Source organism: Populus alba, chromosome 19 (genome assembly GCF_005239225.2).
Source record: "Populus alba chromosome 19, ASM523922v2, whole genome shotgun sequence".
In the NCBI taxonomy this organism is placed as follows: Eukaryota; Viridiplantae; Streptophyta; class Magnoliopsida; order Malpighiales; family Salicaceae; genus Populus; species Populus alba.
In genome coordinates, this window is record NC_133302.1 from 13,440,348 (window position 1) to 13,458,285 (window position 17,938).

The 17,938-nt window shown below is 32.6% G+C and overlaps 2 protein-coding genes across 2 annotated transcripts; both read left to right on the forward strand.

Annotated features, from left to right (window-relative positions):
• The first annotated feature begins 552 nt into the window (after nucleotides 1-552).
• On the forward strand, nucleotides 553-4,938 carry LOC118038725 (uncharacterized). Its single transcript, XM_035045142.2, has 7 exons — nucleotides 553-898; nucleotides 1,022-1,112; nucleotides 1,227-1,342; nucleotides 1,528-1,587; nucleotides 1,670-1,735; nucleotides 4,422-4,622; nucleotides 4,714-4,938. Exons 1-6 carry the CDS (start codon nucleotides 842-844, stop codon nucleotides 4,611-4,613), a joined length of 582 nt encoding a protein of 193 aa, XP_034901033.1. The 5' UTR covers nucleotides 553-841; the 3' UTR covers nucleotides 4,614-4,622; nucleotides 4,714-4,938.
• A 4,594-nt stretch (nucleotides 4,939-9,532) lies between these two features.
• LOC118038726 (uncharacterized) lies at nucleotides 9,533-13,106 on the forward strand. Its single transcript, XM_035045143.2, has 3 exons — nucleotides 9,533-11,010; nucleotides 11,106-11,224; nucleotides 12,763-13,106. Exons 1-3 carry the CDS (start codon nucleotides 9,930-9,932, stop codon nucleotides 12,976-12,978), a joined length of 1,416 nt encoding a protein of 471 aa, XP_034901034.1. The 5' UTR covers nucleotides 9,533-9,929; the 3' UTR covers nucleotides 12,979-13,106.
• Nucleotides 13,107-17,938: the final 4,832 nt, after the last annotated feature.

Sequence of the window (17,938 nt, forward strand, 5' to 3'; positions counted from 1 at the left end):
GTACCTCGACTAATCCCACAAGCCTTGAAGTTAACGACCATGTAAGCCTCCAATAGCCCTAATATTTTTTAGATTCGAACTGGTGATTTATAAAGAGTAAACTTAGGATCTGACCAGTTAAAAAAAATATTAATTATTTAGTTTGTAAATTTATGAAGATAGTTGAGATCAAACATCAATAAAAAAGATTAATATTTAAATTATTAATCATCGATTAAATTTTATGCAAAACAAGAATATTTAATAATTAAAGTAATGAATATTGCAATATAATTGAAATTCTAATACACATCACTGCAATAAAATAGAAGAGCTAATAAGCTGTATAAATTATGAGTTATTCTTGAAATAACCACTCTTGTAATAACTTATCCCTAACCTTTAGATTTTTCAAGAAGGGAAAACTTTGAATTTTGTGTCTTTCTCTCTGTGTTTTTTTTTTTTTTTTTTTTTTTTAAGATAAAGGTGCAAATAAATAGATTTCTCACCTTGTACAAAAGAAATGTTAAGAGCAAATACAAAAATCAAGTTGGAAAATACAAGGGTAGCGAAGAAATAAAGTGGAAATTGACAGTGACGAAATTTAGCCTAAAAAGACAAAAGAGAGAAGAAAATGAATATATAAAATTCCATATGGACGGAAAGAAAAGAGAAGAAAAGCAGAGGTCATGCCGTGCGATCATCTGTGTCGTGTCATTATTCTCTCTGTTTGGAGAGAAAGAAGAGTATAAACAAGAAGAGAGAAACAGAACGCTGTTAGATTTAGATCAGACAAGAAATAGTAAACAGTAAGTGATAGAATTGAGGAAAACCTGGGAAGATCAATCATCATAGAGAGGGGATGGGTCAAGCCTTTCGCAAGCTCTTCGACACCTTTTTCGGCAATACCGAGATGCGGGTACTCTTCTCAGGCATATCCTTTTATTTTACTCAAATTAATTTCGCATGAGAAGTGAAATTCAAGAGATTTTGACTGTGTTCTTGAAACTCGGCAATCCAAAATTGTTTGGAGCTGACTTAGGTTGTCATGCTCGGACTCGATGCAGCCGGTAAAACTACCATACTTTACAAGTTGCACATTGGAGAAGTGCTATCCACTGTCCCTACTATTGGTTGGTATTTTTTCCTTGCAACATCTATCCTTATATTATAGGTATGCTTCCATTGATCGGAGGAGTAGCGCTTAAGTATTATATAGGTATGCTTATCCCTCCTTTCTCCCACAGGGTTCAACGTGGAGAAAGTTCAGTATAAGAATGTGGTGTTCACCGTTTGGGATGTTGGTGGACAAGAGAAACTAAGGCCGCTATGGAGGCATTACTTCAATAACACCGATGGACTGGTAATGGCTATTGTCCGCGTGTCTTATTTTGCCCGGTTATGCTTCTTGCAATCCATTGTTTCTTTCTAAATCTCGATTTTCGCTTTGCATTGATCCACATATGCTTTGTCTTGAAGCTGAAGGGTCTTGTAATAGTACAACTGCTTGTACCTTGTTTTCAGTAGTAAGCATATTTCTCTATGCAGATATATGTTGTTGATTCGTTGGACCGGGAGAGAATTGGAAGAGCTAAGGCAGAATTTCAGGTTGTGTATTCAGAAAGGTATGCAGGTTTTACCATGCTAATGTTAGAAAGAGTTCTAAGTTGACCACCACCTTTTCTTTCAGACCATCGTCAAAGATCCGTTTATGCTCAACAGTATCATCTTGGTGTTTGCCAACAAACAGGACATGGTAAGTTCTATTAATGGTTTCTGATGTGCTTTCCCACACATATAAAACTCATTAAACGAGTACTCCTTAAGTGATTCTGATGAGCTGCATACGAATTGAAATATCCAAGTCAATGTCCTGCACAGATACAAACTATCTGACCCTCCCAATCTTGCAAAGTAGAACAACATCACAGAGAAGATCTTGTCTTTCTGATTTAGAGTAGAGCAGAGAGGATATAGAATCCCAGTACAAGTTTATAATCATAATTCAAAAGACTAAATGCACACAGACGCACGCACTCATTTTACCTGCTACAATGATTAATCACCATGTCCATTCATATCTAAGCTGCCCCTTTGCTGTGACTGACTTCTGGAGCCTGTTGTGCTAATCATTTATCCTGCGATTCTCTATATTTGCATTGACTGAAACCATGCAATGCAATTTGGTATTCATGTTTGGTTTCTTGCTTGATGAACTTGTATATGAATTGTTAATTTCCTTATTTTATTTGGAGGGCAGGTTATCAGTTATTTGGTTTCATATAAAAAAGCCTCGTTCTGTTTCCAGATTTGTTCATTACCCACATCAGTAATTAATTGGATAAACTATAATCTAGGCAAATTCACATACTTTTGTTTTCTCATTACTCAAATAAAAAAAAAAGAGCTACCACCTGAATATTTTTAAGATTAAAGGAAGTTATATTAACAGACAAAAAGAATTACAAAATCATGTTAGATAACAAGACATCCTCTAAAATATAAAAGCAAAAAAGCAGAATCAGCTAACAATACTCACCCAAAAGAACCTGAATCATGACGTCATACAGAGAAAAGGGAAATTATCCTATCCCATAACGTTTGTCTTACTGCACCCCTATGCAATTATAAGCTCATCAACATGGGGGAATAGGGAGGAGGTTTGTGACAACCCTAATTTCAGCATATCTGCATAAATGGATCTCTAACTTTTGTGCTGACATCTGTATATTTCTCAAGGTGACAATCCTTTGAGCTACGTGCTTCTAAAAATGTGAGGCTAATGAAAGATGAATTATGAACTAAGATGTATGATACCTGAAATATAGTCTTTTCTGCATAATAAACTTTCTGAGAGTTTTGAACAAGGACTGTTCTGTACTGTTTGAATTCATTGCAGTGATAATGATAAATCTTTTCTTTTTGGCTGTAAAATAGTATTTGCATTTGGTAAATTTTTTAGATGGTATTTATTTCCTCGTAATTCTTCTGGATGATATCTGTATTAGAAAGGTAGATAAGGCAATCTTTTTTTTTTCCTTCTAATTTTAACAACATCACAAAAAAAAAAAAACAAAAGAGAAAAGAAAGAAAAGGTATCAAACCCAGATATGATACCTTGAGAACAGTGTTGAAACATCAGGATAATATTAAGACTCTTTTGGTCAGAAAAGATGCATCTGAACTTGATGCTGAACTTAGATATTTGGCAAGCTGCAGCTAGAAATTTGAAAAACTTTGCTTATTCTGGAAATATATAGGTTTTAAAACTTCTGTTCGGATCAATCTCTTGTTCTTTTAAACAATAGAATCACTTGGTGAGGCCTCACTAATTTTGAGTAAAATTCATAACAACAAGCTATTAACTTTGTCTAGTAGGGATTTGATTAAAATACTTGACTTCCTGACTGCTTTCTAAGTTTATCAACTGCACTAGATGTGAGTAGTAATTATGCCTTCTCAGACTTGCTTCTTATGTCATGCATCAAGGCTCTTACATCTCATGTGCTTGCTGAAGAGTTCTTGGCACTTAGATTTTGGACTTTAGAAATTTGCAAGGTGAAATGAAGCTTCTATAAAAGGGCTGATTTATTAAATCTGCTATGCTTTTAATGGAAAGGAAGCATCCATCTGTCTGAAACAGTATTTAGATACTTCAGGGCCTGTTTTCATGTCTTTCAATCTCCTTCCCTTTCCCCCACCCCAAGGCCTTCTGTTTTGATTTGCTAAGAGCACATGGACATTTGAATGAAAGCACAGCAGGTTGCTGTTTCCATCTTTTCTGCAAGTTCTTTCTGAGTCTCATGATGGTGTTGGTCAATACATTAGAAGAAGTTATTTCAGTAAATAAAGTATTCCATAATTTCCCAATTGTTCTCTAACATTGGCAAGGAAGCAGGAATCATCTAATTGAGTAGAGATCCGATCAAACACTGCTCCAGTGATGTTTGTTTTGCCAATGCCACTCATACCCCCAACATCCCAGAGAGTGAACATCTGATGAACAAATGCATAATAATGATTCTATTTTCTCAATGGCTAAATAGTTTAAAATTGGAATTAGAACATTCATTAATTTGAGCAAACAATATCAATCAATTTTATGCACGAACAGATGAAGTGAAGGGCAAAAACTCTCCAATATAAGGAGGACAAACTAGAGGAGGCTGAGAGGAGCAAATGCTTTCTATATGTTGAGGTCCATTTTTTGTCCTTTGCTAGTTGCTTCATGTTGATGGCCAAGACACCACAGCCTTTGCTATATTTATACCTCACTCTAGTTGTCCTTTGCTAGTTGTATCATTGTTAATAGATTTGCCATAAGCATGCATAAGAATTCAATGAGAGTATTGCATCGAAATGAATATATTTTGATTTTTATTGCATGCTTGTTCAATGGTTGTATCTATAGTGATATGTTGGACTCCATTTTTCCTGTTCAGAAAGGAGCAATGACCCCAATGGAAGTATGCGAAGGACTAGGTCTTTTCGAACTCAAGAACAGAAAATGGCACATACAGGGGACTTGCGCTCTCAGGGGAGATGGACTTTATGAGGGCCTGGACTGGTTATCTGGAACTTTTAAAGAGATGAGAGCTGCAGGATACTCTTCAGTGGGCACCTCATCATTCTAACATTCCAAGGTCATTTATTTATTTCCCATATACCGTCAGGATTCTGGAAGCAGCATCGTGTCAAATTTTTCACTTAATTTATATTTACTTCCTTTCACAGGTTTGCTGGAAGCCTCAAGTTCATCTCGATGAAGCTGGAGAGTTGGCCGTTGCATCTGGGGAAGTCCTGAACTAATCATTTGTAGGTTGCCTAAAGCATGTGGATTTATTAGGTCGCTTACCTTTTGGCTTTGACTTTCTCCCGTGTATATGGAAATACAGAGTCTGAATGGGATCTTTATATGCTTTAGGGTGCCCATCTTATAAAGTAGAATGCTTTTAATTCGGTCTCTTGCTGTATTGTATTTGGATGGAAGAAGGGTAGGGCTATTAAAAACACGTAAAGATGGGGAAAGGAAGGGGATGATAGGGTTAGAAAAATGAGATTAATTATTGAATCACAAAAACATCCTTAAAGAGTGAAAAATAGGGTATTTTATTTCTTTAAAAGTAAAGCATATATGTGTCATTTGATAATCTTCATACTTTTAAACACCTCAATTTGGACTCCTAAGATTTTTAATTATTTGGAGGTTTGAACTCTCCCAACAAAACCCATCTTTTCCTTTGCTTTTATTAGTAGTGACTGGTAAGAACTGAACAAGGATGAAGGACTTTGATCCCATCTTTAGCTTCCTTTTCAAACCTTTCTGAACAAACACGTTATTATTACGAACACAATGACTTGTAGATCTCAATTGGACGTCTAGATCAATTATTACTTGTTGAATCCGCTATAAAAAACAATTACTCAGGGACAGAGGCAGGAGGTGGCTAACGAGGGCCTAGGCCCCAACAAGAAATTCAAAATTTTCTAACTAGGTTCTTGAATCTTCAAATACATCATCGTTTTTCAAGTAGGGATAAAAATCCGTACTTTAATAGACAATAGTCACACCAAACTTGCAAACTATTTTTCCCTAACCCAAATCCTTCAATTGAAGCTTCTTCCTATACCACAACAAAAAAACTTCAACTCAAGTTTGGATTAGTTACAGAAAGTGACTTGAAAGCACATGTTGAAAAAGAACTGGTCTCCCAAACCGAGAAGAAGGATACGAAGACTTTTCTTGGCAGGGAAGTCTTCCTTCTTTATTCCAAAATTGAGTTACCTTTTCACTTTAACTTCAGCCATTCAATTTTGTTTGTTTTTGCATATTAAAAGTATTTTTTAAAAAAAAATTATTTACTTTAAATTAATATATTTTTGATATTTTTAGATCATTTTAATTTGTTGATATCAAAAATAATTTTTAAAAATAAAAAAATTATTATTTTTATATATTTCTGAGTGAAAAACACTTTAAAAAACAACCACAACTACAACCACACTCCGCTTCTAGCCATCTTTCTTGACCTAAAAAATAGTCTCTAACAACTCTACCATCAATACTTTTTTATTAATCTCTAAATCAACATTTTGGATTTGCTAGCTTTATTTGGATGTTTAAATTAAATCTTGTGGCTTATCAAAGTTATAATTCTCTTTAACTCTTCTTGGCTAAGATCTTTAACTATTGTTTTGACCTTGAAAAAAACCTTCAATGGTTATGCCATCAAGACTACTATGTGAAGCATTAAATCATATTTTTGTATCGGGTATAAAGAGCTCATCAATCATGTAGATAAACTTTATGGATTATTGAAACTAATTTGATTTCTTGACCTTAAATCTAGCCTATAATAACTTTTTCATCAATGAATCTATAATGCTTGTTTAATAGCCTAGACTATCTTGTTGAACTTTTATCTTTAATTAAAAACAACCTCTAAAAACTTTACTATCAAGAATACTTTATAGCTTTGAATAAACATTTTAGATTTTGAGCCAAAAAATGTTTTAGACATGAACATATTCAATATAGTTGTTTAATTCAAGAAATGATGTCAATATAGAATTATAACATTATTAACATATAGTCAATGGTAACTTTGAAATGTCTAAAGAGTTGTTATACTTCAATATCATCAATAATGTTTATAAATAAAAAATTATTTCACCAAAGGGTTATATACATGGTTCATCCTTTTGGTTTGGATTTTTTCTTATCACATTTATCCCTATGGTTTTGCTTTGGTGATCGTTGTCCCTATACATACAATTATTGGTCATGTTTAGCCTTATAGTTTCGATGTTTGGTCATGGTCACCCCCTATGATTTCTAGTTTTAGTCATATTTGCCTCTATGATTTTGATTTTAATTTGGTCATTATATTGAGGCTTTATTTATATTTTTGGATACTGTTTGTATGTTAGCTACGGTCGCCGATGGTTTTTTCCTCCGTCCATCGTTGGATCCTGCTTAATTTGAAATATGCTAGTCATATGAATGAGCTCTTCATTCAGAATGATGGAGATTGGAATAAGAGACTTCGACAAGAAGTTATTTACCAGTGAATAATATACTATCAATTTTCATGTCAGTTTTGTTTTGTTTTGATCTAAAGAGATCTATATGTTAACATGCTTTGATTTTTGAATATGTGTCATATGACATAATGATGGTTAACTTCATCGTGGAATTTATCAATTTTGATTGAGTTAGGAGAAAATTTAACCTTGCTGAAACTTTTGGTTAAATTAAGTTAGCAAGAATGAAATAAATAAAAAGTGGGTGGCTTGATTTGTGTTTAACCATGAAAAACATGTTAATTATGATTTAAATTGAAGAAAATCCTCAGTGTCTTTCCTTAGGCATGTGAATAAATTATCCTCTCATTGATTACCGTAAGAAGACTTTCCCATTTAGAAAGAATGACGCTTTCTTTGAGGAATTCCAGGGATGATATGGAATCTTCAATTTCTTGTTACATAGAGCAAAGTCATACTTCGTTATATTATTCCAATCTGTCATTATGGTTAAGTAACCTATCCTGCTGAGCTAGATCCAAGATTTCTATCACAATATTGTTTTTCTCATCATTTTTATTTCTTTCTACTATTGTGTAGCCACAAGTAGTGGGGAGCACAACCTAGAGGAGCCAAGCCCATGACCACCACTTTTCTAACATATATGAAAGCTGCTTCAAGAGTAGGAGAATATTTAGAGATTGCTGGAAAGAGACTTCTAGCCAGGTTTGCTCCATCTCTACGAATCAATTGAAAACTGGTGACTGGGGTCAACAACCAAATTCGACTTTCTGATGTAATTTCTCGATTTCTTTCATTTCATTCTTCTTGACCAGATTATTAGTAAGGAAGATAAGATTGATAAGTTATGTAGACATGACGTACATGTTTTGGTGTTAAGTGGAGGACTTCATGAAAAAAATGAGAACTAAATTATTGGGAGGGGGGATGAGAAGTTGGGGCTAGCCATTTATACAAAGAAACCTTGTGACAAATATGGATTCTAGAAAAGTTTGGATAAGCTGTAGTAGAAACATGAATAAGTGATGATGATATATATAAACTTTAGGATATTGATGTAAAAACAAGATGATAGTTAGGAAAAGTGAGATATTGGTTGTCTAATTCATGTATTGGGACTAAATAGTTCGGTTACCCAACTTCCAGTTAAGGTTAGGGCACCCAAATGATAAAAATTAAGATTGGTTTTTTCCTAAAGGTTATAGGTATAAATGTTATCTTTTAAACAAAATTGATCTCGCTTAATCTAGAGTTATAGAACTCCGGATATAGACTGATCTCCAGTCCATTTTTTTTATTTTTTTTCATTTGATTTTTGAAAATGACGCAAATACATCAAGAACATATTTTTTTGGATTTTTTAAGAAAATAATTTTTTTGGGTTATGACATCCTTTATGAAGAAATTCTTAGAAAAAATATCTTTATTGATTGGAGTAAAGATATGTCATTTCTTATTAATATGTCAACTACATATAAAAAACAACTCTACCCAAGCTATACTTTTTTATAAACACAAGGTTTATTTAATTTTTTGATGAAATTAAAATATTTAATTATCTTATTAAAATGAATATTTCTTCTCTTTGAAGCTTACTTGAGGCCATTAATTACAGCTTGCATATTTTATTAGCAAATTCTTTAGATTCAAAACCTTCAAGTATGTCATATATATATATATATATATATATATATATATATATATATATATCTTTGTGAAGATTTATATTTAGGAATGCAATTATGACATTCATTTGCTAAATTTCATAATCATTGTTATACAGGTACAAAACAAAATTTATATGGAACTTAACATAGTTACTGACGAGAAAGTTTCATCAAATTCAACCCCATATCTTTTCCTATAACATTTGGCAACCATATTGGATTTGTGCCTTTATACATGACCACCTCTATTAATTATTATTTTAAAGATCAACTTACATTTAATAAGTTTTATTCCTTCAGATGAATCAATCAAGACCTTACTTATTTGATGTACTTGGAATCTATTACAAATTTTATAGCCTTAAAACAATTTCATAAAATCAACATTAGATATTATTTTCATATATTTAGTAAGATTATTATGTATGAGTAACTCATCATTTCTAATTTTATTAAGAAGTTCATATCACATTAATACATGATATCTCCTATGAGATCTATAAAGTTGTGTTTCTTAAGCTTCAAACTAAGCATTAATTTAAAATTATAGTTTTAAATTCGAGTTTTATTTAGATGTCAGTTTGGAAATAAGATTGGAATGATTAAAAAAAACAAATTCAATTAATATGTTTTTTAATATTTTTATTTATTTAGATATGTTATTATTAAAAATAAAAAAAAATATTTTAATATTTAAAAAAAAAAATACAATAGCATCCTCCAGGACGGGTGACCTAAATTGTGAAACAACGGTGTATATTATAAATCCAACTATCCCAGGGATAAATACAGAATATGAATTTGAAATCAATACTACAACAGTAAAAATCCAGACGGTGGGAATGTCGTCAGCTGTCAGGATAGAATCCCGTTGAAATGCGGAAATTAACCCTATAAATCATATTATGTTCCACATGTGAATTATGAGCATGCACGGTGCCAGGTCTGAGCTTGAATCTAACACCTGTATATTTGAATCTCTAACGCGTGTCAATCAAAACCTCCCCTGCATGCAAAAGTAGAGAATCCCTTTGACGAAGTTCTTAAAACCATATCGATGCGAGAGTAGTCTCAATCGCACTTGCTTCTGTCTGTTCGCCGCTCAAACCCCTCCTCGTACGGCTACACCCGCAGGTCAGTGCTTATCCATCAATCAAAGAATATCAGTGTTCCGATTATATTAATTACGTATATATTGCTGGTCCAATTGCCATCTCTTGTTAATTCGTCGGTAGTATAATGGAAGAACCAGACACGGAGATGGAGTGGGATGAGATGATGAAACCATCAGAAGAAAATAATAGGTGTGGAATTGTTAGCTGGATATTGAACAAAGGATTGTCGGTGGGAAAGATGATTTTGGTCACAGGTTTTGTGATATCTTCAGCACCTGTGATTCTTCTTCCATTTGTTGTTGTCTCAGCAATTGGCATTGCTTGTTCTGTCCCATACGGGCTTTTCTTGGCAAGCTATGCTCTCACCGAGCAGCTTATGTCTAAACTTCTTCCAGCATCTTCTCACCTTTCCCTGGAATATTATGGAACAAATAAAAATATCATTGTCGATGATTATAGAGAAGACGACGCATGCGCTGATCAGTTTGGAGTAGATATTATTGATATGGGAAAGGAAGGAGAGCCAAAATTATCAGTGGAAGTGAACAGTGCCAGGGGTGAGCTGATTTTTGACAAAGAAAACGACTATGAAGTGCCCCAAGGATTTTGGAAGGATGAGAAACATCCATTGGATGATAAAAATAACGCAACTCTTGTGGATGAAAATGGATATGAGGAAGATGTTGAAGATCAAGATCATAAACCTCCATCAAAAGTCCAACAAGCCGAGGAAGAAAAACCAGTCATAGAACAAGGCAGGGAAGCAATAGTTGGGGCGTCCCAAGTCATGATTGTAATTAATGAGGGAGATGAGGGAAGTGGCAGTAATCTTCGAAAAAAAGAGAAAGCACCGTATGAATTAGCGAGGAGTTTGGCTGTAAATTTATCTAAGGATCATGATAAAGACGAAGACAAGGAACGGGTGATAGAGATGGTATCCGATATCCTCATGGAGAAGCAACCAATTCAAGATGTCAGAGGCTTGTTAGAGAAGAAGGATTTTGGTGACAGTACCAAGGGAGGAGCGCAAGGGGATGCTGCCTATGTTGAACAAAACCTTCAACTGATTAGAGTGAAGGAACTAGTTGTGACTCCTCCAAACGAGGATGCAAGAGAAATTGCCGATGAAAGTGGTTTGGACTTGTTTGATGATAAACAAGCAGTTGGTCCTCAGTGTTCTTACGCAGATTACCGAATTCCTGAAGGTAAATTAATTTATACTGTAGTAATAGTTGCTGCACTGTGAGAAATTTAATCTGTAAGTAGCGTTCTTTAATTTAGTCCATTGTTTCATCTGCAGGGAGTGAGCAACCAAGTTACAAAGCTTATGAAGTTACTCTTCCAAGAACGGTGGATGACTCCAAATGTACTGGAATTACCTCTGAAAATGACATCCATTTGGCTGCTGGTAATGTTAAGGTATGACTTGCTATGGATTGCCATAAACAACAAAAACAAATTTGAGACTCCCATGCATGCCAAAATGTGTTGTTGGTTAATCTCCTTTATGCATGAGATTTGTTTGAAGGGTTGATTAAGATGCAATGTTCATTATTGTCGAGTTATTTTACTGCTCTCTCTACTTTCTTTCTTTTTTAATCTGTTATTTCTCTGGATGCCAAACCAAGTTTTGAATGGAAAGGCCTAGGTTTCCCCCACTAACATAAAAGGACTAATATATCTGTAATCTTCTTTCCCTTTTGGAATTAAGCAAACTTAAGTAATTATGAGGTGGAATTGCATTTACATGTTCTGTGATGTCTGCCTTTCTTTAATTTTGAGCTGGAATTGCATTGGCTACCTCACAGATAGATTTGGCACTAGTGACAAGATCAGGTTTTAGCTGAATTAGAACCATAGTATTTTTCATGGATCTATGAAGTAATTTGACAACTATTTTACACTATTCCATATATTTGGTTATATATTTTCTAAAAATGTATTAATTTAATAATACTATATTTACAAGCTGAGTCATGGATATATAAAGAAATATTTTACATACTACAACATTAATTCCAGAGTGGAATGCTGAAGTGACTTGGTTTAGATGAAAATACTCCTAAAAGGCATTGACAACTTTGGGTTGCATGGTTTTGTGGAGGGTTTATTCATCAATTAAAGTTATGGGAAGATTATCTTATGTTATATAGATGGCCTCATAACATAGATTAGAAGAGTCAAGTTGAGAGATGGATTCAACAACTCTTGCGAGAGCAATTATTAGTGCTAAATGTTCTGGTTTATGTGATCAATTATCTCTTAATGCTGATTCCATATGTTGTAGATGTTGTTGGGGCTATCTTGCCCTGTTTGAGGTTTTCTGTTCTTAGACTTCAGCTTCATTTCTTACCAAAAGAGCAAAAAAAAAAAAAAAAACTCTGGAAACTATTTTTATTGGTATCTGATATCAGTGAGAAGTCGGCCTTTTTCTTAGTTTTCTTTCTGATGAGGTTTTATGGAAGTTCAACCCAAGCTTCATTAGGCAACCATTTGGGTTTTTGTTGCATAATCCTTTTGGAGCTCGAAGCCTCTAAAAGTTCGCTTAGTCCAAGTGCCGTCTCTGTGACAGTGTAAAATTTAGTGAAAGTATTGTTGCATAAATTGCATTGCATTCTGCCATGAGTTTTCCCGTTTTGGCTAAAGCAGGATTGAGAATTTGAACAGTATCCTCTATACAAAGTTAAATCTTGTATGAGATGGCTACTGAGATTTTGCTAGGTGATTACCTCTAAAACCTCACTTTGCATAAATGTTTAAATTGATGATCATATTCACCAATGTCTATGTTCTGGTCCTGGTTTTGAGTGTTAGAAATGATAGAGCTCTGAAAAAGGGTCAGCTTTCCTACTCACCAAGCACCTAACATCAAAGTTGGTGAAATCTCAGAAATAAAACTCCCAGCAATGGATATTTTGTCCAACTGAATTGTATAAAATCCACATTGAATACTGCAGGTGTTGTACAGTGAGGACAAGATATGGAAACAAATTAGTGCAGTACGCACAATAGTGGGGTACAAAGCTTCTGTGCGAGGAACGTGTATTGAGGAGCTCAAGGCACTGTATGTTTTCACCGGAGTGGAACCACCCGCCTCATTCAGGGATCCTTCCGATCTGGCGGAGGTCAATGACAAGCTTAAATTTCTTATGACCATTGTTGGAGTAAAGTAGAACTGCAGTTGGTTTATCCTATGTTTCTGTCCTAACAATGTCTCTGATTATGTTCGTGCGATGTTATGGATATATATTTGCTTCCCTGAAGAGAAGCTGCAGATTTTGCAGCCTGTAAATCTTGCAAATCATGTACGTGTTTAGAGCTATTGCCAGGAAATCTTGAGAAGACGTGCATTCAATTGATTGGCGATTCTAGCGCTTCCACGTCCACTGGCAAAATAAAATATAGTCATTATTTTTCTTATTTTAGTTGAAGATTATATACCTCTATGCCAAATATGTGTTTGAGGTGAATAATGGCACGGGATTGAGAGAAGTAGAAAGGAGAGGTAAGAGGGTATTTAATCAAAGTCGTGTCACGTGAGCTATGCATAAATTATCATTATTTTTCCAACTCTTCAAGGTATTATCTTTATTTTGAATTTATTTTTTTCTCAAATATAATAATTTGTGTTATGTGGGACAAAAATATAAGGTAATTAATATTTTTTTTTATTCTTTATATATATATATATATATATATATATATATATATGCTTTAAATCATATCCATTTATTCTTTATTTTGTAAAATCTAGATTTAAGAAAATAATAGACTAGCTTATCAATGATGGTGATTCCACAATTATAATGGGTGTCATAATTTAATTTTTCCAAAATAACAGAAAACAACAAAAAGTTCAAAAAATGTGTTTCCAACTATTTGTGTGCCCATTTTATGATTTTAAATATGTTTTAAAATCAAAATAAAAAAAAATATATATGTTTTTGACTTCATTTTCATGATTTTCAATGTCTTTTTAAAAAAGTTAAAATTCAAAAATATATTTTCAACATGTTTAATTTTTAACGTGTTCATTTTAAAATCATCGATTAATCTTTCTCATCAAATTGACATTGACAATATTTTAAAAAAAATCAAAATACAAAATATAAGTAAAATAGATAAAGAAACCAAAAGCACAAATAAAAGAAAATAAAACTAAAGTTAATCTAAGTTGCTCAAACCAAACAAGGAAAGTACAAAAACACTTGGTCTCTATAATACCAAATCTTAGGAGATCCATAATTAAAAATACATATTAGAAAATACAATAAAAAAAAATATAGATTTTCTCTTTAACACATCAAAACCCCTGGACTATTCTTCCTAACCTAGTTGCCACTCTCACAAAATAAGAAGACATGACCATTCTCTTTCTTTGATGTTTACTACCCACGTAAAAAAACATTAGCTAAGACACTGTGAAAACCTCCAACACACTATTGAACCTCTCTCTTGTCAGCCACCAACATCGACAACATTGTCAACCACCACCTACAACTTTCTCCCTCTCTCCTTATCAACCTCTCTCTTCTTGACGAACCTTCTCTCTCGGCCAATGCCATAAACTCGACTAGCCAAGACTCACCAACCCAAAGTCCTCCTTATCACCGGCCAAACACCAACCTCTTCACATCATATTTCATGTACTGCTGCCAAGCGCCATGAAAGTTAACCATGACAAAAAACAAACATCAATAATAGAAAAAAAAAAACCTAGTGGAAGAAGAAAGAAACAATGAGGGCCAAAACTTCAGAGGCTTCGATCTCCTCCCTCGAGTAATAGTGGGAGACAACGTCTGTACTAGAAGGAGGACCAATAAGAGATTGAGCAGAGTGACTCAAGCATTTCCATCCCTTGTCAGCGCATGCAACAATGCACCACTAGCAATTGTGCTCTCTTCACACATGTCAAACACACTGCCACAATTCATCTCACTTCCAACAACTCCTTTACTTGACTTAATTGTTTTTAAAGGTTGTTTTAAACCTTAAACATGGTTTTTGAATAATATTTTTGCATGTTGATGGACTTTGATGAGTATTGTAATGAATTTTATGGGATTCAGAAAAAACATTTAATGTGTATTGAGTTTAATTCATTTTATTTTGAACAATTGTGAAATGTTTGAAATGTGGAGGTTGTTTTTGGATGTTTTGTAAATGTTGTTCTTGATTTGTTGTGTTATAAGGCAATGTTATAGATTTTTTTTTTTGTGTGAAATTATGGTTAAATAATATATTTATCTTGTTTTATTTATTAAGAGTAGAATAATATCTTTAGCTTAATCTATATAGAAGCTCTTTGTATTTAGGTTAAATTATGTACTTTACAAATCAATAAATGAGAATTCTAGCATCCTTCTCTTTTGTGTTTGTATTTATTATGTTAATTGAATTGTTTTAATAGTTACTACTGGCACGGTGATGGTGATTTTGATTTGTTGTTGTTATTATCTTTTATTTTGTGGGTTTTGATTTTTGACGAATGAATATTTTTTTTTTTATGGTTTATTATTGTAAGTTGACATAGGATTAGAAAACCCAATGGTTTTATCCTTAGAATTCAACCTAAAAATGATAATAAAAACCATTTCAAAAGAATATATATGTGTGTAGTCAACACATAATTAAATATTCACTGGTAATTTTATTATTCATTGATTGATATATGATAAATAAACATTTAATGGATCATTGAAAGTCGATCTAAAAGTGATAATAAAATCATTTTAGAAAATATATTTTTAATATATAAATTTTTTATTGTGATTTTGTTATTTATGAATTGACATTGAAGAAATAAACCCTTGATGATATTTATTCTTAGAAGTTGATTTAAAAGTGATAATAAAATCACTTTGAAAAATATATTTTCAATTATCCATGGATCGACATAGGATAAATGAGTTCTTAGTAGGATATGTCCTTAGTGGGGTTTATCCTTAGAAGTTGACGTAAGAGTGATAATATAATCATTTTGAAAAAATATTTTTTCAATGTACATTAGATATTTTTTTCATTAAAAACAAATATTAATGAAACTTATCTTAGATAATATGATAGTTATCTTCTTTATTACATAATCAACCCCTTACTTAAAACCTCTAAAAATCAGTTAGGGTTTTTAATTACCATAAAACTAGGTGATAAGTTCTTTTTTTATTTTTACACATAGTTTTCCTTGATGTCCTGGGATAGAATGATGATTCTACTGGGGATTTTGAGGCTAAGCTATGTTGGTTTGTTTTGTGATGATAATGAGCATTTTCTATTATTCTTTGTTTGATATGATGTTTATTTATGTGTGTGATCTTGCATCTCATGCATTTTGTTCCTTTTATTGCATATATTAAATATGAATTTATCCCTTCACACCAATTCTAACAAACTTTGATCACACTCAACATCAACTTTAGGTTACGTGGGTAAGAGTGATACCCCAATAGCTTTAATATGGGCAAAACTTGTGAAATCATCTAACTCTCGTTTGATTATTTACTACGTAGTGGTTGATATGCCAACTAGATATTATCTATGGTCTTTATCTTCACACTCCTTATAAGACTCATATTGACTATCACATTTTAATTTTAGGTTTATCCTAAAATCATCTTTTTTTCTTTCTAAAAAAAATTAAAAAAAAAATGAAAATGAAAAAAAAAAAAAAAGAGGACCAGCAACTTGATTGGCAAAATAGGCTGGAGAGGGATTTAAGTGCAAAAATTGGAAAAATAATTGCACCGTTGAAAAACCTGAATTTGAAGGAAAACAGATAGTTAAGGCTAATTTGAGTGCATATCAAATGAATTTGCATTAAAATTAAATCTAAATACTTAATTAGATTTTTAATAGGCCAATTTGATTTAATCATGAGCTCAATTAGAGATTTAATTGAGTTTAAAACATAATTTAGCCAAAAGTAGAAAATTAGTTAAGTGTTAGAACTTAATTAGTCTTTCAATAAGTCAAATTAATTTTATTAAGGACTTAATTAGTAAAGAAACAAAATTTGAAAGCCTAACTTGAGATTAATTGAGAAGATTATAATTTTAAAAAACCATATTTATTTCTTACAAACTTGGTCAGATGAAATCAGGGGTAAAATTATTAAAAAAAAAATCAAAATTTAAGGGCTGATTAAAGACTAAATTGAAGAAATTTAAGATTGGTGACTTCTTTACAAAAGGCACACATATTCAAGGACCAAATTCTATTGAAAATAAGGGTTAAAATTGAAGAAAATAGATTTTTCAAGGTCAATTAAGGATAAAATTAAAAATATTTGAGACGAATGACCAAGTTGAAAAACGTGTTAAATTATAGGGTCTTTCTAAAATTTTATAGGGAGAAATTGAATTAATTCTTAAAATCAGAATTTAAATGAGGACTTAAATGAAAAAATTATAAAATTGAAAGTTGAAATAAAAAAAGAGATTTATGATCTAATTTAGTATAGAAGTGTCAAAACTATTTTAATTCAAAATAATGTTATTTTTGTCAATGCCCAATCAAAAATAAAAAAAAAAAACTTAGATATATCTTCTATCATTAATCATCATCTTGATGAAAGATTGTCTCTGATCCCACCTTTCAATCCTTCTTTCTCTCCCTGTCCCTAACCAAACAAGATAAAAAAATATAATATACCCCCCAACCCTATGACACTAAGCTTGGTCTGCAAGCCATTTTTATTTGTCTTGACCATGCTGGAACTTTGTCATGACAAACAGAGAGCACAAATTGAGCAATAAATTAAAATCTACAGCTACAATTTATTGAGAAGTAGCTTTGCAAGGTAAGAATCAACAACCAAGATGAAGACTTGATCATCAACCATGATGATCTTGCCAGCTTAAAACCCTGACATTCCCTAAACCCCTATAAATACCAACCCTAGGGCAGCCATGGAAAAAAAGGTGAAAAAAGAAAAAAAACGTGAAGGACATGAAACCAACGAGAAAAAAAAAAGAAGAAGAAAATCAGTCCCACCATTTGCTCATTCCTACCAAACCAAAACTCAAACACATAAACATTGCCACCTCTCCTCCCCACCCTTCCCTTTGCACCAATACAAACATTGTCAACTTCCACCCTTTCCTTTCCTTCTCAATAGCAATAACACTCTTGTGG

What these genes read in the sequence shown, in the direction of transcription:
- LOC118038725 (XM_035045142.2), top strand. Translation starts at nt 842, where the DNA reads ATGGGTCAAGCCTTTCGCAAGCTCTTCGACACCTTTTTCGGCAATACC. An exon ending in ATCCACTGTCCCTACTATTG is followed by an intron (nt 1,113 to 1,226) that starts GTTGGTATTTTT and finishes TTTCTCCCACAG; the next exon opens with GGTTCAACGTGGAGAAAGTT. An exon ending in TTGCCAACAAACAGGACATG is followed by an intron (nt 1,736 to 4,421) that starts GTAAGTTCTATT and finishes TTTCCTGTTCAG; the next exon opens with AAAGGAGCAATGACCCCAAT.
- LOC118038726 (XM_035045143.2), top strand. Translation starts at nt 9,930, where the DNA reads ATGGAAGAACCAGACACGGAGATGGAGTGGGATGAGATGATGAAACCA. An exon ending in AGATTACCGAATTCCTGAAG is followed by an intron (nt 11,011 to 11,105) that starts GTAAATTAATTT and finishes TTTCATCTGCAG; the next exon opens with GGAGTGAGCAACCAAGTTAC. An exon ending in TGGCTGCTGGTAATGTTAAG is followed by an intron (nt 11,225 to 12,762) that starts GTATGACTTGCT and finishes TGAATACTGCAG; the next exon opens with GTGTTGTACAGTGAGGACAA.